This window comes from Trachurus japonicus, chromosome 13, assembly GCF_045865225.1.
Source record: "Trachurus japonicus isolate A0001 chromosome 13, Traja_1.0".
NCBI lineage: Eukaryota > Metazoa > Chordata > Actinopteri > Carangiformes > Carangidae > Trachurus > Trachurus japonicus.
The window spans coordinates 38,143,535-38,170,110 of NC_140919.1; the positions used below are offsets into that span (position 1 = coordinate 38,143,535).

The 26,576-nt window shown below is 46.3% G+C and overlaps 1 protein-coding gene across 1 annotated transcript in view; it reads left to right on the forward strand.

Annotated features, from left to right (window-relative positions):
• The window catches only part of arhgap35a (Rho GTPase activating protein 35a), a 67,907-nt gene that overhangs the window by 28,789 nt on the left and 12,542 nt on the right, over window positions 1-26,576 (forward strand). Inside the window, exons 2-3 of the mRNA XM_085796442.1 lie at window positions 13,653-17,499; window positions 23,086-23,227. Of these exons, the coding sequence (XP_085652568.1) occupies window positions 13,765-17,499; window positions 23,086-23,227 (3,877 nt within the window). The 5' untranslated portion in view covers window positions 13,653-13,764. The remainder of the gene's footprint in view (window positions 1-13,652; window positions 17,500-23,085; window positions 23,228-26,576) is intronic.

The following is a 26,576-nucleotide window of genomic DNA, read 5'->3' on the forward strand; positions in this document are numbered from 1 at the left end:
TCTACTCACCCTCATGTTGACTAAGGGCTGGAAGAAGTTTCAGATTCCTCCGTGGCTTCTCTGAGTTACAGGGGGTCTCGGCATAGCAGTGCATGTCCATATAACGGTTGCAAAGGGACACCAGAGCTCTTCGTAAAAAAGCACACACAAAAAAACATCCAAATACCTCCATGATGCTCGTATGTAATGTCCGTCTTGTGCTGAAGCCCCAAATTGCGTAATTGTCCCGAAAAAAATTAAATAAGTCTATATTTTAAGCTTGTTTGTAGCGGAAGCTTCTCGAAGCTCCTCTTCCTGGTCCGTCCAAATCTCGCGTGATTTGCAGTAACCGCACTGACGCATACTGACGCCGGCGCAAATCACGCGAGATTTGGACGGACCAGGAAGAGGAGCTTCGAGAAGCTTCCGCTACAAACAAGCTTAAAATATAGACTTATTTAATTTTTTTCGGGACAATTACGCAATTTGGGGCTTCAGCACAAGACGGACATTACATACGAGCATCATGGAGGTATTTGGATGTTTTTTTGTGTGTGTTTTTTTACGAAGAGCTCCGGTGTCCCTTTACAACCGTTATATGGACATGCACTGCTATGCCGAGACCCCCTGTAACTCAGAGAAGCCACGGAGGAATCTGAAACTTCTTCCAGCCCTTAGTCAACATGAGGGTGAGTAGATAATGAGCGAAATATCATTCTAGGGTGAACTATCCCTTTAACGCAAATATTCCGCTTACTTCTGCTTTAAATGATTGGCTGTTTACCTGTCACTCATAGCGTCTAGGGATGACTCAATGACCCGCATCCTTGAGTTTTACACTGCTGACTTGTATCACTGGAACAAGTTTTACAAGTTTTATGTCCTGCGACCCGTGGTAACGTCAACGTTGGTTAGCCGTAGCAACAGAGCTAACCCAGTACCCCACATGTTAAAATTACGATATAAACAATAGAGGGCTATATCGTACGGTAGAAATTGTTTTATCGCACTTAGATATCATAATATATCGTACAGCACTAACTCCCTATAACCTGTTATGTCTGTTAACAATCATACTTTACTTTGGCTGTCTGAAAAGCCAGTTGAGGAGGTGCAGATAGTTCCGCTTTGTAATCCTCCATTGTTCATGTGCATGTCACTTTGTGCGGCATCACTAAGGGCAGAGGATGTTGTTATGATGCCATGCAAAGCCCTTTGAGACAAACTGTTTGTAAAAACGGGCTATACAAATAAAATTGCCTTGCCTTGCCACTATAGGGATGACTTTGCATTTAGTGGCTACTGTCTGCAGTGGAAAAAGGGAGGTTTGTCACACCAAAAGCAAGTAGAGCTGTGATGAGTTGGTGCCACAAGCCACAAAATGGTAATATGCTCTCCTCACGGACACGTTATGTTACTGCATTATGACTTTTAGTGAAAACATAAATCCATTGGCAGTGTGATAAAGAGAAAATACAAATGTGTAACAGAAATGCGAGAACAGGAGTACTGATACCGCACAGTATGTCCTACTAGAATATCAAATATGACTGCAAGGCGGAGGTTAAAGGAGCTGTTTTGTGGTTGTGCATGCACAATGACACAATTACAAAACGCCATACACTCTTGCAAAGTGTTTATCTCACTATGATAATAGCTGACCCTCAGCCCTGACCGGCTCCGCTCCTCTGACAGCGCTGCAGACACGGACCCAGCTGCAGCGCACGGCGGACCTAACTAAGTGAGTCTCGGCAGGCAGGCACAGAGCTCGGCCTTGGGCGCTAATAATGCTGCAGCTGCAGGCAGATCAGCGCAGAGCAGCAAAAGTCTTGAGCTGTAATGGCGCTCCAGTGTCTGTCTGGAGACTGATTTAAAATGGATGACCAAGCATAACCCCTGTAACCCCTGGACTGTGTGCTGCCCTAGAGCCTGTCAGCTTCCTCCACTCGCACTGCAAGAAGTGAGCTCAGAGGTGACACTCCCACATGCGCTCGCACAAGCAGCTGCCAGAGAGGAGCATTGAAAGACGACGCGTTTACAAACGCATACAAGCTTTTACAAAGCTTTACTGTAAGTTTAGTTAGCCCCGCTTTGCCGCTTTTCAATCTCGCACATTCATCTCCGCACCTGAATCTGCTTCATCCTCTTGTCATTGAACAGACAAAAGCAGAGGGTTATTTTAGTTAGGGCTTATTAAAGCGTGGGGATGGTGTATTTGTTTGCCGTGTCTATTGCTCCTGAATGAGTTGCTGTTTGGTGGAGCTGGTGGGAGGGCAGAGAGAGAGAGAGAGTGGAGCTCCTGGAAAGAAAGAATGAAAGTGATAGAGGGTGGGGAGCAACATAATGGTGGTGGAGGGGAGAGGGGCCTATGCAGCCATCTGCCTTCGTGCCAACAGTTGGTTTCTGTGGCAACCAGTAAAAAGTCATTATCTTTAATTGACACTGTGGCAGGTTCAGGTGTTTTCAATTGTATCATTAGCTTTCTCTCTCTCTCTCTCTGCAGTGACTCACCCGTCTTTGGCAGTGGTTCCTCCACTTCACTCTGGGGCTCTTCAATTTTTTATTTTTTTCTCCCGCTCTGTCATCCTTTCATTTAGCGCGCTTTGTACCTGTCTTTTAGCTTCCCTCGCCGGGTGATTTAGGGTGTAGCGCTTCCATCTCAAGCATTTGTCTTCTCTCCTCTGTAGAGGTTCTTCCCTGGCTGCTCCTATAGGACACGCAGGCAGCACGATGCCGCCGCGCTTTCAGACCGCAAGGAAGGAGCGTGGACGGATGACACAGGGGCGACAGATTGTACAAAAAAAAAAAAAAGAAGTGACGGGGGGAACAATTTAAAGGGGGAAAATGACAGGGACATAGAAAAGGAATGGCAGCAGGGGACGGCTGTGGTTGGAAGATGGAGGAGCAGAGAAAGTGGTTGTCTGTGCTTTTTAACAGGGGCTTTTTTTCTCTCTCTCTCGTGTTGAGGCTTGTCACGGTGGCAGAAAGAAGTGCAGATGAGCGATCGTAAAGTAGCCCTGTCTGTGTACCATTAGCCAACCGCAAGTGCTAAGCACTTACCAGAAGCTGCTTGTGTTAACCTCCTCCTCTCATCCCCCCAACGCTAACCCTCTCTCTCTCTGTGTCTCCTCCTGTCTTGCCTCTCTCTGCCTCATTTATGATTTCACGCACGCACTAACCAACAAACTTTTCCTTCTTTTGTTTAGTTCTTTTTTTTCATCCCTTCTCTTATAGCACGGAACACCCAAGGTTTTGAAAGTTCACCTCTCATCCAGTGATGGAAAAATAATTTCTTTCTCTTTGAGCCCCTCAAAATGAAAACAAAACAACACAGTTTTACTCTGGTGTCGACAAACAATGCCAGTCTTCAAAAACCATTTGCAGTTCTCAAATCCATTTTATAATAACAAGGTGTTTTTTTCCACCACCGTCGCTCGATGGGTCGATGGGTTTGTGGGTGCAAAAAGTGTCCAATTCAATGAGAAAATAATTACACAGCGTCGGGATGCTCTGTCTGGAGCTATTGTTTGAATCTAGGTTGTTCCTTTGTAACTATCCGGAGAGCCTGTCAAAAGCAGTCGGCGCTGCAGAGTCCAGGCGTACCTTTTATTACTGCTGGTTGCTTTATTAGCCTTTCACAGAGCAGGGACGGACCGAGGGGGGATTGACTGGAGATGCGAGTGGAAGTGGCACCTATTGACTAGTTTGTCTTCTCGTGCCACTGGCAGGGTGCGATGATGCTATTAAGGACGGGACAGCCCATTAGCACGTAGGCTTCACACATGAGAACATGACAGGAGCGGACCACGACGTACGCAGCCTCGCAGCGACGCACCTTTTAGCCGCCGGGACATGGCGTTCGTTTACACAGCCGGAGCTCGTTTGTTTGTGTGACTTTTCCAGTTATTCTGCGAAAACGGGTTCATATCATCCTCCATTTCCCTCCTTGGCCAATCCTTGTTCCTTCATTTCTGTCATTTTCAGATTTAATTGGTCTCAAGATTCAGCAGTGCGTGAACACTTCTCTTGGCAGAGAAGATTAAAAAAAAAAGAAGAAAAACAGCTTTAAAAACACAATTTATTCAAACCTCTCCTATTTTTGCAGGGAGCAAATTTGAGGGCACGTGTACGTGTGAAACGCTGAACGTGCTGCATCCACATCGGAGCATATGGCGGAGATGTTAGGTGGCTGTTTTTTGTGTGTGTCTGTGTTCTGTGTGTGAAGACCATCTGTCACCTAGTAACAGTTTGGGTGATCTCTGGTTGATGTAAGATTTCCCTGTAGGGATCATAGCACATGATTATATACAAAGCCCGCAGGTTACACGTCCAGATGGGAAGAGTTTAGCTGCATTATCCTCATAGTCGTAGAGTGCTGATCAAAATGGAAAAAACGAGCGCGTCGCTTTGAATTCTTGAGTGAGAAATATTCAAATGCGAACGTCTTGGCAGCTGCATATTTCTGAATCGTGCGTGCGATGGCGAGTTTCAGGCGGCGCCGCAGTTTATTAATGGTCCTCTAGTTGATATATAGCAACACACATCAATTACTTTGGGTGTGAAGTGAGGCCAAATAGATTTTTCCAGCTAGTCAATGAAAAATTGGTTTTTTGAAATCAAATCTCCCAGCGGCATCCCCCACTCCCCCACCCATTCTAAAAGCAGGAAGCAGGGGACGCAAAAGACACAGGTGAATGGAGCCCATATGCTGCCAGATGGAAACTTTGTCATAGTAAAGGGCGAAACAATGGAAGCTGTGTGGCTGCAATCAAGTAATTGTTGCAATCAAGCCTCCGCCGTGAGTTTAGTCTGGCTGTCACAATCTTTGCAGTAGCAGATAAAGTGATAAAAATTAAACTCCTGTGGCAGCAGCAGCGGCGGCGTCGCTCGGACGAAGTGTGTGCACAGATTTTCCCGTCTCGTTCGCCATCTGGAAAACACACCGAGCCACATCTATTATAGGAAGACACTCCAGCTAAGGATGTGCGCTCCACTGAAAATGGATTAATAATGACAATTACATTCAAGGTAATGTCTGCAGTTGATCTGTCGCTCACGAATCGCTGGGTTTTTATGTGAACACTCTCTCCGCCTCGGAGGAGAATGGTGATTTGAAATAAGCGTGGGTCACTGAGTTGAGTTATTGGAAATCTAAGAAGCGAAGAACTGTAGATGTTCTCCTCCTCAGAGGTCAGAGTGCACGCTTGTCTCCGGTAGTTGTTCAGGAAATAAAGAGGACAAAGTTCTGCAGTTGTGCTGCACCTCCAACAGCTACTCCTCCGGTTTATTGGGATCCTTTTTATTGCGGAAATCCATAATGCACAGTCTGATTTTATTTGTAAATGGTGTTTGGATGTTGCTGGAAGCAATTTTTAGTTTACACTAATGCACCAAGGCATGAACGTAGACAACGTCACAGACAAATGTAGGATCTTTGTTTGCTTTATAAATACAAAGGCATGGAAAAAAAGTTCCTCCAGTGACATTCAGCCCTTCAGTATTGAAGCGTGTTACCATGTCTGAAATGAGACACACATACAAACACTACAGAGATACACACACGCAGGCACACAATTTGTCGAACCAGTTATGCTAGCAGTTGGAATTGGAGGCTTATTCAGGTGGAAGATTAGCAGCTGGGTTTGAAGAGCCTCCCCTTTAAGAAGAGAGCAAAATGCTGTCATGTTTAACTATGTACTGTGTGTGTGTGTGTGTGTGTGTGTGTGTGTGTGTGTGTGTGCGCGTGCGCGTTTGTGCCTTTTAAAAACCCTCCCCTATTGATTGTATTGCACATATTTGCGTACGGCCCGTATCTGCCCTGCGTTGTGTAGCTGTTTGTTTGTGCTGTTGCATCAAGTTTGGCCGGCGAGGACAGGAACAACCGTATTGGATGTCTGAATGTGTGTATACACTTGTGCTGATGCTGACAAGCCTTCTGGCAGGGGAGCAGGGATCAGATGCATGCTAATATCACCAGCAGACAGTCTGCTAGTCTGACAGAGGGGGGGGGCTGCGAGGTTATAGCCGCTGCCGCACGAGGAGACAGCCGAGGGTGAGAACAGGACCGGGTGAGAGACAGGGAAATATTGGGAGAATTAGACAACGGCCAGGGGCATTGAAAGAAATGAGGAGTAAGTCGGTTCATGCCTGGCGAAGGGAATTAAGAGGGAGGGAGAGGAGAAGCCCACAGATGAGCCTTTGTGCCAAAGAAAAACACTGGCTTGTCTGTCTGTCTGCCCTTGCATGTAAAAGCAACTGTTGTTGTTGTTGTTGATCATGTTGTGTCGCCTGATGAACAGGGAATTTGGGGAGCAAATGTTCCGGTGTACCACAGCCTGTCCTTCAGGAGCAAAGATGTTTTTTTTGTTTTTTGTTTTTTTAAATCCCTGTCAGAGCCGCTAGAAAAGATCTGGTAATCACCTCAAAAAAAGAAAAAAAAAAACACAGATGATACCCATCATTAGTTCCAAAAGCCTAAGGTGAAGTTTGTGTCTTGCCATCAGATGGATGAAAATTACAAAAACATAATATGAAGAAAAGCAGGGCAAATCATGTATTTTCTCCATAAATAAATGGAAGTGAGTGAAATGACAGAAAACTTAATGTGTGAAGGTCACAAAGAGAAACAGTGTAGCCTCCACTCAGCGCGAGTGCGTGCACACACGTGGGAGTGTATTGAGGTGGTAGTAGTTCAACTTTCTAGCTGTCATTGTCCACGTTTCCAGCACATTATATTTAGCCGTGCTATCAGCGAGGCCTTCTGGCGCAGTTGAAGAGGTTAAACCATAGTTACACACTCCTTCTCTGCCCTCCCCGCTCTCTCCTTCCACTCTCTAAATAGACCCTCCATTCTTTGGAGATCCTCTCTCTATCTGACTTAAACCTTGCTCTTTCCTCTGTCTTGGCTCCTCCAGCCTGATCTACTTCTACTCTTGAATTTCAAATGGCGCTGCTGCCGATACGGTCCTCTGTGCCCCCTCTCTGCCTTCTTCGTCCACCGATGTCTTTCATTCTCAATTGTTGAACGTTTTGTTTATGGTCTTTGTCTCTCTAGGGGCTTTTTTTTCCTTCTCTGCTCTTATCCTGCATCCTTCCTCCCTCTGTCCGTTTGCCTCTCTCCTCGGAGGGGGGTCGATCAGTAGCCAGCTCTGTATCTCCGCAGTGCCAGGCGAAGGGGAGGAAGTGGAAGTCAACTTATAGCCGAGAGCCTATAGTGTGTGTGACGTTAACATGGCAGTATAGCTGACAAAAGGCCGTAATACTCTGAACACCTGGAGCCATAGGAAAAATGAATGTGGACTAAGTGAAATGTGAAATTATTAGAAGTTATGGGAATCGCTGATCGGTGACCTCATCATACCCAGACCGTATGTGTGTTTATGTGTCAGTGTGACAGAGGCGGCCATAGGGGGATTTGTTATCTGCGTCTCGGGTCTTTTTTCATATCAGATCATGCTAATGCACAGGCAGCCGCCTGCTTGTGATCTTGCGACTGGAAACATGCAAATAGCTGCAGCTAATCCACAGAGTGTCCATAATCCCCGTCACAACTGACCAGCTCTGCCGGATCAGGATGTGGATGTGATGGCTGTTTGGTTGCTGCGTTCATATTGAGGACAGATGTGTGTTTTGTGTGTGTTATATTTTTAACATTGTTTTTAAGGGGGATGTGGATTGATTCGGACTGTGCTGTGCTTGTGTGGTTATTCTATGTGTTTTTTTTTTTCCCTGTAGGAATAATTTATGACTGTTGGATTGGCTGGTGTGGTTTGGTGGTGTATTTTGTGTGCCTCGCCACATGTGAAATTCATTAGCGATGGTGTGATTGCAGTGTTTATGTTTTCTGTTGGTGTGTGAACACAAAGGCAATGGATGGAAACAGCAAGGACATTTATATTTCCTGTTTGGTGAATGATAGATAGATGTGCCGCTTTTATGAAAGAGACAAATGACTTCTGTTTTAGGGGGAATGCGTTCAGTACAGTGAGCCACGGAGCACAGCGTGTAAAGTGTGTTAAATGTGGCGGATGCTGGCGTTTATGAAGATGCATTTATTTGAGGAATCTGTTTACACATCAAACATTTGCATCATGTTGTTTTGGAGCTGTGTTCACCAGCACCCCCTTTTTTATTTAGGTATATACATCCCATACCCCAGTGTCCAGTGAGAGCTTGACAGGAAGTGGTATCAGTGCAGGGGCCGCCTCCACCCGCAGCTCAGTCCTCTGCCCACAACCCCAGTGTCTTACTAATGGACAACAAGTCTCCAGAGAGGGTGAGAAGATGGGAGGAAAGAGGAGTGTGGGAGAGACTGATGGAGACAGCGTTGAAATTGGAAAAAAAAAAACTTGACAGATGGGAATGGGAAATCTGTATGATGACGATTATGTTGTGGGTGAGAGGGAAGGAGGGAGGGGGGGGGGTGGTGGTGGTGTAAGAGAGCGGAAGTACAACTGGCTGCAGTCTTGCATCTGGCAGAGGGAGTGAAAACGAGAGGGAAAACCATTTATTTTTCTGTACCGAAGCGAAGGGAGGGCCAGCCAATCTTGTATCTCGGAGAATCAGGGAGAGAAAGAGTTTTCCCCCCGCTGCCCTTCTGTCATCATCATCACCATTACGCTGCTTCATGACTATTTCATGACCTTTGTTTCTGTCAACTCCCAACCTTCCTGAGCGTATAATACTGTACAACCAAAGGCCTTGCTGAAGAACCGTGCTCGCGGGCTTCCTTGTTTTTCAACGTGAGCCGTTTGGCGGTCGGTAATATGTGATACTTTTTGGCACTGTAAAAGGAAAGCTATAAAGAACATCTCCCAAATACCCACTTCTATATTCAATCCTTTCATTTGTATTATATTAGAAAAACTCCTCCTTTAACGTCTGCACATAAAAAAAAACACATAAAGGGATAGTTCAATATTTTGGCAAATTCACCTATTGCCATAATCTCTATTGTCATAAGAGTAGGTTAATTACCTTTAATTATCGGTGCATGTTGTTCTGAGATCTGCGGGGCAGAGACGTGAGCTGCTCAGCGAACACAATGGAGGTGAATGGTACAGGCCCCCTGTCCTCATCAAACTCATCAAATATACAATCCAACAACTCCAAAACACTCTTGTGGAGAAGTTGTGACCTGCACATTCACCAGACTTTGAAATTATCATGTATAATTATGTAACATTACGACACATGAAGCAAATACATGAAAATGCTATTGATTCTTTTAATGACCACACAGCCAGGCTGGTGGGGTTTGCTCCCAGTACAGCTCATTGGTACAGGTTCCAAACATATAACAGATATACATACAAACATATGTCATCATGCATAGTAATAGGGCTGTGCTTATTCCTCAGCGTTCAGAGACTGTCACATAATGTTACATTATTATTTCATAGCGTGGTGAATGTGCAGGTTACAATGTGTCCACGAAAGCGTTTTGGAGTTGTTGGATTGTTTAAAACATCTTGCACCGGTAATTAAAGGCAATAACCCTACCTACCCCTATGACTATACAGGATGATGGCAGTAGGCGAATTTGCCAAAATGTTGAACTATCCCTTTAACTTTTACACTGTGTAGCATTTATTAACATCTACTTTTGTAGACCTGGATCTTCCATACTTTTTGAGATCCTTCTTACATCTGTAGTTATAGGCTAATTAAAGCAACCATGATTTTTTTTTTGGTGTATTAAAACAGGCCTGACTGACAATTGGGCAACGCTCTCTCGCTAACTCTTCTCAACATCGCAATGAAAGGAATGCAGCCACCCCGTGAAAGCTACGTGGTCTCTGTTCATGGGCAGTGAGCACAGCCTCTTCCCCCCGCTGCTCTATGTAGCACGTGTTATGATGAACTTCACGCCCCGCAGCCCCAGTGTTAGCTTGGGCCTGCACTCCAGCGCCCCACAGATGCATCCTATCTTCTCATCAGGCCGGCTCATCCAGGCCTGGCCACGCCCTGCCCCTCTTTGCCTGAGGGGATTCCAATGTGCGGCTCACATGACCCAGGCTACTGACCTCTTCTCCCCTTCCCCTCGTACCCATTCTTCTTCTATATACCCCCATCCTCTCCAGTGCGGACCGGCTTCCCCCCCCCCCCACCCCGTCTCCTCCCTCAATGCCTTCCACTCCTTCCTGCATCTCGCCCACCTCCTCCTACTCTCAGTCCCTCTTCTTTTCTGCTTATCCTCATGTTTCAGGGTCAGAGGCAGATGCAGTTGCAACACAGGCCCTAACCTATCACTGCCTCGGCCCTAAACAGCCCCGGGCCTCGAGACAATGGTATGTGGCTGGACATGCGCACCAGACACCAGGCCTCGGGGTGAACTGGGAGACTGGCTGCCTGACTAGCTGCTGCTGCTGCTGCTGCTGCTGCTGCTGCTGCTGCACCGAGGCTCGCCAAAGCACGGGCAGCGGCGTCTTTATAGGTCTGCGGAAAGAGGAAGTGTATTCCCTAAATGACTAGATCTATTGTGTATGAAACGCTGCACTTAGACTGCCAGTAGACGGGCTGTTGCAACAAGCTGAATTGTGAGCTTGTATATTCTATGTTTCTGTCAGTTTGGCCCAGGCCGCAGCAGCAGCCGGTCTCATGAGGCGCTTTATTTTCATCCGCTGCTGGATTCTAACCCACTGCATCCTCATATCACTAAAGACTGAATTCTGAGCTGTTTGTTTTCCTCTCCCTCTGACATGTCACTCGGACAGACCAGGAAAAGAAAACACAGAAAGCCGCAATATATATCTTTTTGTTTGCCTTTTGCTTTGAGGTTATTGGACAGGTGCCCACAGCTCTTTGTCACATACTCACACACATCTAACCTGTACAAAATGTGTATGAACTTGTGTGTAGATTCACACACACACGCACACACAGCGCACACATAGGTGGGGTCATTGAAGCAGATGTTAGCAATGCATCTGCGAGTGCTGCTGAGCCTGGCTCGCCTCCAGCTCCATAGGGACTTTCGGTTGGTGCTTGACTTTATTTAATCCAGACACTCTCACAACTGGTCACAAATGACCTATTTCACACATCTCACAGTGATCACCAGGATGTTGCAGAGGATAAAACCCTAGTGTGTATTTTTTTTTTTATATCTACGCTCATATAGGTCAGATGCACTAATGTGGGTCTACACCACGACTTTTATCCTTATCTGTTAATGTAACACCCTCTGTCAGCTCGGTAGGCAGCTACTTCAAGCATGTCACAACAGTTCAGCAGGCGCAGAGATACCGTTCACGGCAACCTTTTCAAGAGCGAGAGTTCACCAACCCACCTGATATCTATTTAAGGGGGAAATGTATATATTTCCATAAGGAAAAGGGAATGTATACAGCCCAGATACAGTAAATGACGTCATCTGGCACACATAGTTGTAAAATGGCATAAGATTAAAATAGACGACATGTATTTACAGTCATCATCAGTGGAGTTCATATTTTATGTGATTAACAGAAGCATTTTTATGTCGGCGCAGCTGGTCACTTGGTAGCACAGGAGGGGATTATGTAGGTACAGTATTTTAAAAAAAAGAAAAAAGTTGATTAGCAGGCTGGATGCATGTTCTGTTTAGCCAGTGGACCGTATCCAGGGGCAGCAGGTCATGTTTTTTTATGGCTGATTGTAGCGGAGGCCGTCTGCTCTGTAATGTGAACATGACTAGGTCAGGTGCGCTTTTAACCTGCTGACTCCAGCTCTATAGATTCCACACCTGCACTTCTTCTCATCCGGTCAAGGCTGCACACACACACACACACACACACACACACACTGCCCTTCTGAAAGTATTTACAGACAGGCCAATGCACATGTATGCAGGAAAGAAAATAACCTACAAGAGAGCCCACAAAGAAGGGCTATGAATTAACCGTAGGGTCATGCGCCAGTTTGAATGTATCGACCACAAACTCTGGGCTTGGCAAAAACACACAGCGCACACCTTGTTATTTATTGCAGGGGCTGGGGTCTGTGTCTGTGTGCCTCTACACCTTGATTCATTTTTCATGCATGTTTTCTCAACAAATATCAAAACACGAGACATTCTTTTTGATATTGATTCCTTTCTCTCCTGGCAGTTGGTTTTTTACACCTAGCGAAACGCTGGGGAGGTCTTGTCCCTGTAGTGTTAATTCAAAGCCTGATTTGACTTTGCTTTAGAGAAACCCGGTGTTTCAAAGCGTTGCTACGACTGTCAGCTTTGAACTTCGATTAGTTGCACGAGGCTTTTTCAAAAAAAAACTTGCATACACAATACGCGGGGCGGCTGATACACGGTAGTTTGCGGGGTTGATTTTTATCTACAGCGTGTTCCAGCGTAGTGAGCTCCTCTCTCCTCCTCCTGCTTCCTTTTTCATTGTCTAGCCCTCTGGTGTAGCTGTGTTCGACTTTGAAGTTCATCTCTGCGCATCCACAGTTCTCTGTTGTCTGACAAACTCAATTCAGCAGCAACGAAGGGCTTTGTCTGCTTTTGTGCTCTCCGTCAAAAGAGCTATTCATGATTAATTGTGGTTTTAATGTCTGTTTGACTACATTAACGCCTCAGTTATGACATGGAGGGGGTGGTCTCGTGCTGTACGGCTCTGTGCCGGTTGTCTCACATCATCGGAAGATTTTTGTTCTTTACAAATTGTGCTGTCAACGAGGGCCATTCCATAAAGAGCACCCCCCGAGCCTGTTGTCTTCTCTCTCGTTCATTTATTTTTAGGTCTGATCTGCTAATGGAATAAATTATATCGAGCCTCCATGTTTGCTCATAGGTATGCATGCCATTTCTTGACATCAGCACCAAATTGTTGCATCTTACTGTAGGTAAATATGTTTTAGGCATCACTGATGGTACATCAGCCAACTCTGATCTGTTTGCAAAGTGCTATTGGGTGAGGAACATAGGAAAAACATGTTTTTGATGGAGACGAGTCAGCCAACAGGCAGTGCAGCCTTTTTAAATGCAGATGGCTTTCCCTAGTTGGCCAATTAGTAACTTTAGCTCTGGAACACTTATCTGCTTTCATCTTCTTGTGTGTGTGTGTGTGTGTGTGTGTCTTTCATTTGGGGTGCAGGGCGCTTGGTGTGCCTGTTTTTCAGAAGTATGTGGTGCGGCGTGTGCGCATGTGTTTGCAAACTCGTGCGTCTGTTTTCTGCGATAGTGAAAAACCCCACATAACTTTATTCTGCTGCTCCTGGCAGCGAGACGACCGACCGTGCTGTTAGATGTCAGATAATAAGCCCAAAACATATACCGTGTCTCGGAATAGCATGGGAATGAAATGTGGAAAGGACCAGTGTAAGCAGTGCAGTCCTGGAAGTGTAAAAATCAAATGAGTTAAATGGGGGAAAATTGCCTTTTACTCTGCTACAGCTGGGTTAAGTAATGCGCAGCATTCCAGCAGCTTTGCCTCTGACCTCAATCTTTTCAGGAAACATCCAGTGGAGAAATAGGATCACAGATTAAACATTATTAACAGCCCATAGGCACACAGTAGGAATTTAGATGAGAGACACAATAGCTCTCTAATAATAAAGCCTGTCATTGGAATGGAATGTTTTTTCTGTATTTCTCTAGATTAATTGTATCTTCTCTTTCTCTTCTTCTCTCCCTCTCTCTCTCTCTCTCTCTCTCTCTCTCTCTCTCTCTCTCTCTCTCTCTCTGTATCATGCAGGACCAGACCCCAGCCCAGTGAGCTCCCCTTGCATGGGAACCCTCCTTCCTTGGCAGCCTCCTCCTCTCCCTAGAGCTAGCGGCCAGCATGGCAGGATGAGCCTCTGCCAGCGATGATGATGGCCAAAAAGCAAGATGTCCGGGCACCCACCTACAACCTGGTCGTGGTTGGGCTGTCCGGCACGGAGAAGGAGAAAGGCCAGTGTGGCGTGGGCAAGTCCTGCCTGTGCAACCGCTTCGTCCGGCCCAGCGCGGACGACTTCTACCTAGACCACACCTCCGTTCTCAGCACCAGCGATTTCGGAGGTCGCGTGGTGAACAATGACCACTTCCTCTTCTGGGGAGAGGCCGGGCGGCCGATGGAGGAGGGTCCCGAATGCCGCATGAACGTGGTGGAGCAGACGGAGTTCATCGACGATCAGACGTTCCAGCCGCACCGCAGCACGGCGCTCCAGCCTTACATTAAAAGGGCGGCCTCCACCAAGCTGGCTTCGGCCGAGAAGCTGATGTACTTTTGCACGGACCAGCTGGGCCTAGAGCAGGACTTTGAGCAGAAGCAGATGCCCGAAGGCAAGCTCATGGTGGACGGCTTCTTACTCTGCGTGGACGTGAGCAGGGGCATGAACCGTAGTTTCGAGGACCAGATGAAGTTCGTCACCAACCTGTACAACCAACTAGCCAAAACGAAGAAACCTGTGGTACTGGTTCTTACCAAATGTGATGAAGGAGTCGAGCGCTACATTAAGGACTCGCACACCTTTGCCCTCGCCAAGAAGAACCTACAGGTGGTAGAAACATCAGCACGCTCTAATGTCAATGTTGACCTAGCTTTTCTTACACTGGTTCAGCTAATAGACAAGAGTAGGGGAAAGCCCAAAATTATCCCTTACTTCGAGGCACTGAAACAGCAGAGTCAACAAATTGCCTCAGCCAAAGACCGCTATGAGTGGCTGGTCAACCGCATCGTGAAGAGCCACAATGAGACATGGCCCGCTGTCAGTCGCCGCATGCAGACTGCCCCCGAGTACAAGGACTATGTTTTCCTTGAGGGGACGGCTAAAGCCAAGAAGCTCTTCCAGCAGCATGTGCACAGACTTAAACAAGATCATATAGAGAGACGTAGGAAGGCCTATCTAACCACTCTGCCGCAGGCCTTGTCTTCACTGCTACCAGAGCTGGATGAGATAGACCACCTGAGCTGGTCCGGAGTTCAGAAAGTCCTCGAGATGAAGAGAGAATTCTCTCACTGGTTCGTAGTGCTGGACGACACCCCTTGGGAGACCACGCCACACATCGATAATATGGAGGACGATCGAATCCCTCAGGACCTCCTGGAGACCCCCGCAGCTGAAACAATCTACGAGACCCACCTGGAGCAGCTAAGGAATGAGCGCAAACGGGCCGAGATGAGATGGGAGTTTAAGGAGAAGCTGAGTGTCTCTCCCTTCATCACGCCAGGGAAGCCCTGGGAGGAGGCGCGGAGTTTCATCATGAATGAAGACTTCTACCAGTGGCTCGATGAGGCAGAGTATCTGGACATCTACAACAAACACCAGAAGGAAATAATCGATAGAGCCAAAGAGGACTTTCAGGAACTGCTCCTTGAATACTCTGAGCTCTTTTATGAGCTGGAAGTGGATGCAAAGCCAAGTAAAGAGAAAATGGGAGCCATTCAGGAGGTGTTGGGGGAGGAGCAACGGTTTAAAGCCCTACAGAAGCTGCAGGCAGAAAGGGATGCTCTGGTATTGAAACATATCCACTTCGTCTACCACCCCACAAAGGACACTTGTCCCAACAGCCCCCACTGCGTGGACAGTAAGATAGAGCAGATACTGGCCTCCAGATTCCCCACTCGCTACCCGTCGTCAGATAGTTCGAGACTGGAGGGGGGCAGGGCCGAGCGGATAAACCTCGTCATCCTGGGGAAAGACGGGTTGGCCAGAGAGATGGCAAATGAGATCAGGGCTCTGTGCACCAGTGACGACCGGTACGTGCTAGATGGCAAGATGTACGAGTTAACCCTCCGTCCCATTGAGGGCAACGTACGTCTGCCAGTCAATTCCTTCCACACACCAACCTTCACGCCCCACGGCTGCCTGTGTCTGTACAACTCAAAGGAATCCCTCTCGTATGTCGTCGAGAGTTTAGAGAAGCTTAGGGAGTCGACTATAAGCAGAAGGGAAAGGGAAAACAGCTTAGCTCAACTCCCACTGTCCCTCCTTCTGGTCACCAAGCGGGGGGTGGGCTCCATAGGAGATATTGGAGGGGAGACGGCTCAGACTCTGATCCAACAAGGGCAGCAGGTGGCTGGCAAGCTCCTGTGCGCATACCTAGACCCTGCCTCTCCAGGTATGGGCTACACTCGCAATGTCAGCGAGAAGCAGATCAACCAGATGCTGAAAGGACTCTTAGAATCACGGAGAAGCATAGGGAGCAGCTCCCCTCCCCTGCCCCCTCCGTCCTCGGCCTTCAGGGACTCCCAGTCCCAGCCAGCGCTGGAGGCAGACCTGAGGATAGTCATGTGCCTGATGTGCGGGGACACCTACGACCTAGACCAGCTCCTTGCTCCCTTCGTGTTACCCCAGCACTGCCGCCCCGCCTCCACCCTGAGCAGCGGCACCTCCGTTCTGCTCGATCTCAGTATAGGAGGTCAGAGGCAGAACATCGAGCTGTCCATACTCTCTTTCCACTCCTCGTTCTCCCTCCGCAAGACCAAGCTGGTGCACGGCTACATCGCGGTTTACTCCGCTCGCCGCAAGGCCTCCATGGAGACGTTATGCGCTTTCCTGTGCGAGGTCCAGGACATCATCCCAGTCCAGTTGCTAGCAGTAGGGGAGAGCCAGATGGAGCTGTCGGACTCGGAGTCGGCTAAGGAGCAGGTCAGTCAGGGAGACGAACTGGCCCATGAAATAGAGGCCAGGTTTAACACAGTGATATGCGGACACGGGGGAGTAGTAGGGGGGCTTCATAAGATAGACCTTTTCCAACCCTTTCTCAAGGAGGTGGTCGAGAAGCGCACCATTGTCGAGGCCACGCACATGTATGATCACGTGGCCGAGGCGTGCACCAACGAGAGCATCAGCCCTCGCTGCGGCTCTCCAAGCCCAGTCAACATTCTCATGGACTCGGAGGACGATATCGACCCGTCACCCCCTTACCCCACCCTGAGGGAGGACGGAAGTCTGACTTCTCACCTTGGCTTCAAGCTGCCAGACCTGGATTCCAGCGATACGTTTTCCGTCATTTCCGAGCTCAGCACCTTCGAGAGCAAGCTTAACAACAAGGTTCCTCCGCAAGTGAAGCCCAAGCCTGTCCGTAAAGTCAACCTCAGTCCCTACATGGACCAGCAAGGTGGCACCAACCGCCGCTCCTTGCACCAAGGTGTCACCTGGGCTCCGGGCAGCGATGGCGGCTACGACCCCTCAGACTACGCCGAGCCCATGGACGCCGTGAGCAAACCCCGACCCACAGAGGAGGAGAACATTTACTCGGTTCCTCACGACAGCACACAGGGCAAGATCATTACCATCCGCAACGCCAACAAGGGCCACTCCAACGGGAGCGCTGGGGGGAATGGGTCCGACAGCGAGGCCGACAGCAGCTCGCTGGAGCGCAGGAGGAAGTTGTCCGCCATCGGGGTAAAGCCCAAGCTTTATAGAGACAGATCCAAACGCCTCGGCAAGTTCAGCAGTTTCAGGACGAGCTTCTCTATAGGCAGCGATGACGAGATGGGCGGTCCACCCAAGGCCAGCCAAGATGAGGGAGGAGCCCAAAAGGACAACTCCATGGAAGAGAGCGAGGACCCAAAAAGGAGGAATATCCTCAAGAGCCTGCGCAGAAATCCGAAGGTTAGTGTTTCTACATCTGTATCTTTCTATTAAATATAAATGATACATGGATTAAATATGCGAATGTGTCTCAACTAATTTCAAGTTGAGTAACTAAAAAATCATATCTTCAATGAAGAACATTTTAATTAATTAAATCTATTTAATTATTCCTGAACACAGCCGTTTACAAGTGTTACTCCAAATGTTGTGTATTTGTTTTGCAACACACCCGCTGCCAAAGAAGTGCATCACTGACAAATTTAAACATTTCATGTGTTTTCTTAACTAAAGCTTAAAATAACTGGAAAGTACCATGGCCAAGTTATTTTGGCATTGAAAGTGTCACTAGTTTTTTAATAGCAGGCACTTTTGTGTAAATTGTATGGCTAACTCAAATTGACAACTACTTTCCGTGACACAGGATGTTGCACCACTTTATCTGCAATGTGTGTTCACATGAATTTGTTTGTGGACAGAGTGTTCAAAAATCCCCTGTATAATTGGTCCTTGGCTGAGATTCAACACCTGTTTGCTTTGCTGGATAATTCTGTTTATCAGTAAGTTTGAGGAATACCTAATGAGTTCAGTGTAATCGCTCTACTTTCTGCAGCTTAGCCCAGTGAAAACATACTGTAGGGGTCCCTCTAAAAGCTTGTCTACCTTTTTTTTTTTCGTTGACTGCTCTGTGGGAGCCTTTTAAACTAGCCAGATCATCAGAGCAAAAAGAGACAAATTCCAGTCACTAAACTTCTATACCAGAAGACAGAAAACTCCTAATGAATAGGGACAGAGCCACAGTATACACTGTGCTAGTTTATCTGCTCATGCACATGTGTATGTCTGCTTGGTTGCATCAGGTTTCCCATTATAGGGGCGCTGACATAACACTGTTTGACATTTATTTCACTAAGATTTTGAAAGCATCAACATCCATCTTGCAATTCTTATTACAGCGGCACATGAAGAGAAATTAAACCTAATGTCACATCCTAGCACATAAACACCCCTGCTGTTCAGGAAACGATCGTAGTAAAACTGAGAGGCTCTCAGCGCAGGAATCATGTGTCCAGAAATAAAAGCTTCACTCTGTATTTGTAATTTATAAACCCTGCTTGTGGAATGTGAAACCTTTTGCGTTCAGACTCACTTGTACTGTTGTCTGGTGGCACACACACTGTATCTTTTGACACCGTAGCTGCCAAAGGATGTGGTACACATGCCAGTAGTGATCTAATGATCCGCGTCCGGATCGTCTAGTGAAGGTGGGGCTGACAGTGGTGTTTACTGTTCACCGGTAGGGCCATTGCAGTGAAGTATGTGCCTCCCGATTCTTCCATGTCAGCTTGGCTTTCTTTGCTTCCTTCCTTTAATTCTCTCATATCCACAGTGTTTGTCTTACCTTCTTGCTGATTCATACTTTCTGCTTCCCATATTCCTGTCACACACTCTCTCTCTCTTCCCATTATATTCTCCTCATATCTGTCTTTTCCCTCTCTACTTCTTCTGCTCGAGGCTTTTCTTTTCTTTTCTTTTTTCTTTCCTTGCCTCTGCCTACCCCGCTCCTGTTCACTTCTGTGTGTGTGCGTCTCTCACATGTGCTGCAGTGATACTTTTGACCTTGCACTGTCGGGCTTATCAGCCTGGCATGCTGTTCATTCAAACACATGGCACAAGTGCCAGCTGAATAGAAGTTACAGCTGTGTATGCCGTGCTCGTGTGTCTGTGATAATTACCATGGCTGTCAGTAGGGTGGAACAGGAGTGGGATGATTAATGTTTTCACACACACAGCTGTGATGTCCAAGTACCTGCGTGAAGGCTGTCATCTCCTATAGCGCCTTACGTCTAAAACAACTTTCTTTTCCTTTATGCGCTACTTGACTTAGCTGAAAAAACTATGTAGGCTTATCTCAAACAGCAGGCAGTAGGGAAGTGTAACGGTGAATCCGACTACCGCTGAAGTGGACAGTCCAGTCTAAGCCCAATGTTATTAAGTACACCAGCTCCAGGAGCGCTGACTTTTGCTTGACCCCGTGCTCTGACCCCGCTCTCAGAGGGGAGCCAGTCGAAGGAGGGGATCAATAAAGTATCACATGACACATTATAAACCCACACAGTTTGGAACAAATCCCCAAGAAAAGAAAAGCCAGCAGAATTTAGATCAGTGTCGTCATCATTACTCTAATTAGTGCCTCTGATTTGTGCCCCACAGCAGCTCTGGGATCTGGATATCCACATTACAGACCATTACGGCTTAATTGTGGTCGTAACAATGTGATCGAGTTCCATCACCTGTTTTCAAAGCAGCTGTCTCAAAGATAAGAGCCCATTTTCGGGCTGCTGCGGCCTGAAATCCCCTCAGGAAGACATGTTATTGAGTTATTTGATCATCTCAGGGAGATGTATCGAAGCAGAGACCAGCGGTCGGTATAGAAGCGGACGTTTTTGTATTAGCAGGCTTGTTGGGGTTAATGCAAAGTCACATTTTCAGTCGGTTTCAGAGTGAAGGTTTGGGTTTATGCAGTGTAAACATTTTCTCTGTTTTCCCTGTTAGAGTCTTGACAGGTAGGAACACATAACTGAAAGTAAACACTGAGCCTATTTAAAAAAAAAAAAACCTTTTACCTCAGGCAATGACCAACTGTGCCTCTGTCCTGCCCTCCCTCCCTCAGTGAGAGGCCGGAAATGTTTCCTCTCTCTCTCTCCTGCAGTTTTTTTCAAACCTCCTCAGCCAGCAAGAGGAATGCCTCAAATTCCTCAGTCACCTAGTTCCAGTCTAGTGTCCTCATGCAATAAATGAGAGGGAGGGAGACCATCAAAAAAAAAGAAAGGAAAGAGAATACCCAACCTCAGAAAGAAAATAAATTGGAGCTGTAGAGAAATAATTGAAAAGATGGGACTCTCTTTTTCTGTATGGATTGTGGCTTCATGTTTCAGCATCCTACGGCGTGCAGTGTATGTAAACGCTCCCCATTCAGTCTCTATGTTATTATTAAGGATGTGTTTTGTTTGTCTTATGTGGTAGAGGTCTGTTTTGTCTTCTCAGCGCTGGCAATATATCCTGTCTCAGTCAGCAACTAAAAGGAGTGGCCAGAAGGCAAAACTGCAGGGGGAGAAAGACAGTAAGACAGAAAAGTGGGTGGAAGAGAGAGGGAGTGCAAAGGGAGGAGGGGGGAGGAGGGTGTGTGTGTAGAGACGGTCTGCTAAACTGAGATAGTGCACCGATACACAGCATAGTCAGTGTGATAGGACACAAATAGATGATGAGCTGCTCCTTTGGAGCTACAAAACCAAGCTGCCAGTCAGTCTTGCAGCATCACATCTATTATTAGAACCATTTTCATTCAGTTAAATAGTCATGTAGGTAAAAAAAATGTGCATGCAAACACACGAGCGCACACTTCATATGTGCTGCAGGTTGATGTGCACCAGAATTTCAGTCTGAAGTGTAAGGACGTCCGTGTGTGTAGGAGAGGGGATGTCACAGAAGGATCGGGCAGGGCACTGAGGGAGGTTAGGGATAAGTGAAGGAGTTTCCAGTTAGGAATTTGCTCACACAGGGGCTATAATGGAAAGATAACCGGACCACAGTCACCGACTTGCTGGGAAAGCCTTCAATTATTTAGCATAGGCATTTCAACGCAGCGTGATCGTCAGTGCTGTTGAATGAAGTGTCGACTCTTCCAGTAAGACAGCCAGCGTCGCTGAGTTATCTCTTGACATTTTTTCATGTTACATGAGCGCCAGTTTGACAGGTGAAGTGGTGACAGTGCCCTTTTATCTACGGCTTATTATAGAAAAACTCCCAAGATGCAAGAGGCTCCATAATAATGGATTTTGTAGTCATGCTGACATCATTACTTAACAGTATTAAACTTTAACAGTAATGATAAGGATGCTCCATAACACATTTGTATGAAAGATATGTCTGAGATAAAATAGGCGTGATTGGAATCAAATGCTGATGTTCATGTAGCGATGGAAAAATCTGAATACTAACTAAATCCTTCATCTTCCTGTCTTTATTAGGATTTTGAGACAAAGTTAGCGATTTTCATCAGCATCGCAACATGTCAACAAAATCTTTTTGATCATTGATACACTAGAATTTATTTTAGGGTTTATTGAATATAAATTGACACACAGATTAAACAGTTTCATGTAATAAGCTCTGTAAAACTTTTGTCATTTGTACAGCACAAAAGAAAAAGTGGTCTCGCTCACTACTTCAAATCACAAAGCTCATACAGTCGTCACGGAAATATTTAAATTGAGAAACATCAGTGCTCGGAGGACAAATGTGACACTAGTTCTTTGGCCTCTAGTTAACTGAGATACATATTGAAGATGTGTCTACATGCCCTATTTGGGCTTCAACACAAACCATTTTTCTGCAAACCAAAACCATAAAACCAAAGGCTACTTTAATATAACAATATCACATTATTATTATTATTGCAACAAAAATGATTGAATCTCCTTATAAAAATTGAGTAGAGCTCCTCCACCCATGGTGAAATGTGTGACTTACTCCACATTAAGACCTTTATGTGTCTCTAGAAAGCACTGTGTAGCACTACTCTGTATGCAATCCACAGGTTAAATAACAGAATAGCTTTCAGACGGAGCAGAACAGGCCCAGGTGAGCCCTTGTAGATCTGCTCAGTCTTAATTAGTGTTTCCCTGCTTGTATCCTTGAGTACCGCTCTAAATGAGTGTGTGTGTGTGTATATGTGTTATGGAACATGTTTGGTGGAGTGCAGTGAGGCCAGTATCTGGAGCACAGGGCACGCCGGGCTCCCCCTCTCTCTAATGAGCACTCTTGCTCCTTTTCCTGTGTGTGTCTGTCTGTCAGCCCCGCACTGCACCCACAGTCTATGTGCCCAGCCAACCATGCATCCTTCCCTCACCACCCAACCTGCCAGGGCAGAGCCTCAGGGGGGGCGCGGAGGGGGGGGGGGGCTGACAGACTTACCAGAGATCCAGGCCTCGGGGGGCCTTCGCAGCATTCCCACTGAACACCATTAAAGTGCAGCACAATTACTGCTGATGCCTCAGCCATATGGAAGCAGAGCAGACAATGTTGCAGGAGTGTGTTGTAGGTGTCTTAACAGGAGAGTAACAGGAATTAGAAGGTAATTAAACAAGGAATAAGAGAGGTTGATGATGAGAGCTGCAGTGCAGTGGAGAGAGAGCGAAAGAGAAACGCTGAATGCCGAAGGGCGAGGACGAAGAGACCCGGAGTGACGAAGGAACTGATATATATCTCAAGCAACAGGGCTCGAAACAGGAATGTATGATTACTTGTCAGTTTAAGGTTTGAAAGAATGTGCGGGATGGGCGTGTGTGCATGTGTGTGTTGGCCTTTTTCTTTCTTTTTTTTGCTCAAGTAGATTCTCGACACAAAAACAAGTCACCTTAGAATAAGGGTCATGGTCTTTCCTCATCTAAATCAAGCCATTCTAGTAACAATGCCTCCAGGCCCAGTGTCATTTTGGAAATGTGTCAGCAAGTGTCCATGTCAATCAGGCTCCGATAATGCTGATGTGTTTCTCGCAGTGCTCCCACCAATCCCGTCTGACTTTCTTATTCTTTCTATCCCCAGAAACCACGATCGAAACCGAGGCATTCCATCTCCAAACCCAATGAAAGCAACTACTTCGGCATGCCGCTGGCCACCGTGGTCACCCCCGAGAGGCCGATCCCAGTCTTCATCGACAAGTGCATCCGTTTCATCGAGACGACAGGTGGGAATCTCTTCCTCTTTTACAGAAGCTTAATGGCATGCCGTCATACACACTTCCAGCAGGCTGTTGTTTTCGGCCGTTGAAGAATTACCTGTTATGAAGTGATTTCAGAGGATCTGTTCTGGCTCTGCGTGCACTGAATCTGCCTCCCTTAATTATTCTTTTTATTTTGCTGCATTTCTCCTCCTTATCTTAATCCTCCTCCCTGGTGGGATTGTTACCTACTGTACATACCGGCGTTAAGACTGTAATTCTGTCATCCTCCTTGAATCACCCGCAGACGTTGTGTCTATGTGAATGGGCATACGCATCTGTGCCTCTGTGTCTCCCTCAGTCTTTGTTCATGATGTGATAACCGGTGGTGATTGGCTCAGCTTTACACGTGGGCACCTCCAGGGTGTAACATCTCCATAACCTCAATAAAAGCAAAATGAATTGTAATAAAGCAAAAATCCTTATTTGCATATGCATATTGCGTGGATTGCATTACCCTGGAAGCTCCTAAATCAGCCCAAATAGAAGCTAATCACAGTGGCTGACTGTCTCCAGTGGTTGCAGCCAGTATTTTGTGCTGTAGAGTGAGTCATCAGAGGCACATTCGGCTGAATGGGATGATGAGAAAAGCCAAGGAGGATTTGAGGCATTGGAGTGTAATGTTAGAGCGGTTGTATGTGTTTAGCTGGAATACTGTAGCTTAACCTGAACCTTAGTATGCATTAGCTGGTGGTTGGGTGTGTTGAGCCAACAGGTTTTCAGTCTGTTGTCACTGCCTCCTCTCCTCTCCTCTCCTCTCCTCTCCTCTCCTCTCCTCCTCTCCTCTCCTCCTCCTCCTCCTCTCCTCTCCTCTCCTCTCCTCTCCTCCTCTCCTCTCCTCTCCTCCTCTCCTCCTCTTCCTCCTCTCACTGGCAGCACAGATGTGGTTGGATAGCCTCTTGATAACCTTGCTACCTTGTTGCCCAGCTGCCAAACCCCTTTGACAGTGTCTGGTGCCCAACTGCCCCAGGATTGCCAGCTTGCCCCTCACCCTGCCACCAGCTGTTGCACTAGACCACGGGCAACTTAGTGTGGGGTCAATGCATAGGTGTAGATGTTGGCACATATGCTCAAATTCTTAACAAAGCTGTAACCAAGATTGTAGAAATAGTCATGAGTCTCTCCCTTTACTGCCAAATATCTCAATGTTTCTTATTGGTTGGATTATAATTTATCAATTTAGGTTGATCTGATTGCATTTTGCCCTTTTTTTTTTTAACACTAGTGCATGTGCTCTGAAAATCCTCTGGAAATCAGCTCAACACAACTAATACCAAACTAATTAATAACGACATGTCCTAGACCAATGTCTTACCTCTTACCTAAACCCTACTACTATTAGATTATGTATTGTAGTAATTTTCAATGTCTTATTATATTAATTAAGACTGGTTTTAAAAAGAGAAGGAACACCACATCTGTTTACAGGAACAGGTGCATAGGAGCAGCGCTTTGCTACAGTAACATCTGTTTTGCCTATCAGTTGGTGATATGCAAAAACATTTGCATATCACAAAGTCTGGCCTTTTTTTTTTTTACACATGTGAATTTTGATCAAATGTTTACTTAGTATTTATGTTGTTTTTACAACATATATGAATCCCTACAAGTTAATCTAGGAATTTAAGATGTAACATTTTGAGAATAACATTTTTAAAGTATGTATCTTATGTGCCTCTGGCATTAATTCTTTTTTTTTTTTTACAGTAATTTACCTGTTTAATGTTGAAAGGTCTAAGCTCTGCACTTATAATTTTTCACTTCAATTTTCAATCTTCTATCCCTATGTAACATATTAAACAGTGAGCTCAGGTTTGATATTTTATTACCTTCTCTGAAAGTAGAAATACAACTTTTGTCTGATGAAGGTCAAGCAATGAAACATTGCCGGGAAAAAAAAGCTTATTCTAAGTTTAACAGTGTGGGGGATTTTTAATTGCTTGGTAAACTGTAAAATGTAAATTTCCCCATGTTCCCTGGAGAAATACATGGACATGATGTCAGCTCTGGTTACTATCCTGATACGTGTGTTTGAATATTTGTCTTAAAGCTAATGTGGTTCAGGAGACACATCTAATTATCCTGATGTTAACCAAACTTATTCTCACTCCGTTGCATAAAATTCTCTGTTTATCGCCGCCCATGATGCGAGTCGCAACTGAACGAGTGACTATGTCAAAACATCGCTGCTGCTTACTGACATGGCGTTGCATTCCACTGTTATCTCTGTCCTGATTAAAGAGTCTGTATTTTGCGGGTTACTGCAGCCTTACAAAACAGCCAGCGCCTTCCCCCTGTGTGGGAGTGTAGGGGCAAAGCTCTAGATAACAAGGCATCACGTTAGATTTCACCTAGGCCTGTTCAGATGTTAACTGGAGCAGTCACGGCAGTTACTTCTGGATGAAGGAGAAGAACTGGTTGAATATGTGTGTTTATACATGCACACCGTGTTTGTGTGTGCATGAAGATTAATGCACAGCTCCTTCAGAGGTGTTTTTCCACTTTTTAGCCTCAATCACTCCTTCAGTATTTCCCCCCAATCCTCCGTTTCCTCTCCCCTCCTTCCCTTGTGTGTCCTTGTTTCTCCTCATCCACTCATCCTTTGCCCTCTGTTCCTCTCAGTACCTTCACTTGTCAGATGTGATTTCTTTCATCATCCTCCTCCTAACCCATATTTCTATTTCTTCCCCCTGTCCTATTGTCACTTCTCTCAATTAATTTCATTTTTTTTCTCTTCCCTCCTTCCCCCACCTTTGTTGCTTTCTCAATCTTTCGTCTTGTCAGCATGCCGTGTGTGTGTCTGTCCGTGTGTGTTTTAGCCAGGGGGTTGCCAGGTAATGTTCTGCCCCATAGCTCCCTCTGTCCGATCAATATCACAGGGTAGGAAATTGGATGAACGTTTGAGCTCAGCTCTATTCCACGCGCCTCGCTTTGCGTGTGAAACGCGTGTGCCCCGACGCACACATCCACCAGAAGAATGCGCGCATAACTATTCTGTTTACAGACGAACACATGTGGTGCAGGATGGCAGACCCAGACGGAGAAAACGCTGCGGCCGCCAGGGGAAACCAGTTACAATGTGTTATTGAGTTTTGATTGTAGTTCCTGTTAAGTCAGACTTTAGCTTGTCCCGTATCTGCGTCTACAATCTGCGCATATAATGACTCACATGGGAAATTACCGCACTGCGCTGACACGGTGTTTGTCACTATAGTGTGAGCTGATAATGAGTGACGTTGCAAGGCTGACCTTGGACCTGCAACTTTGACCGACATCCTTCCCTTTAAGTCAGACAAAAATACTTCCAGCTAACTTA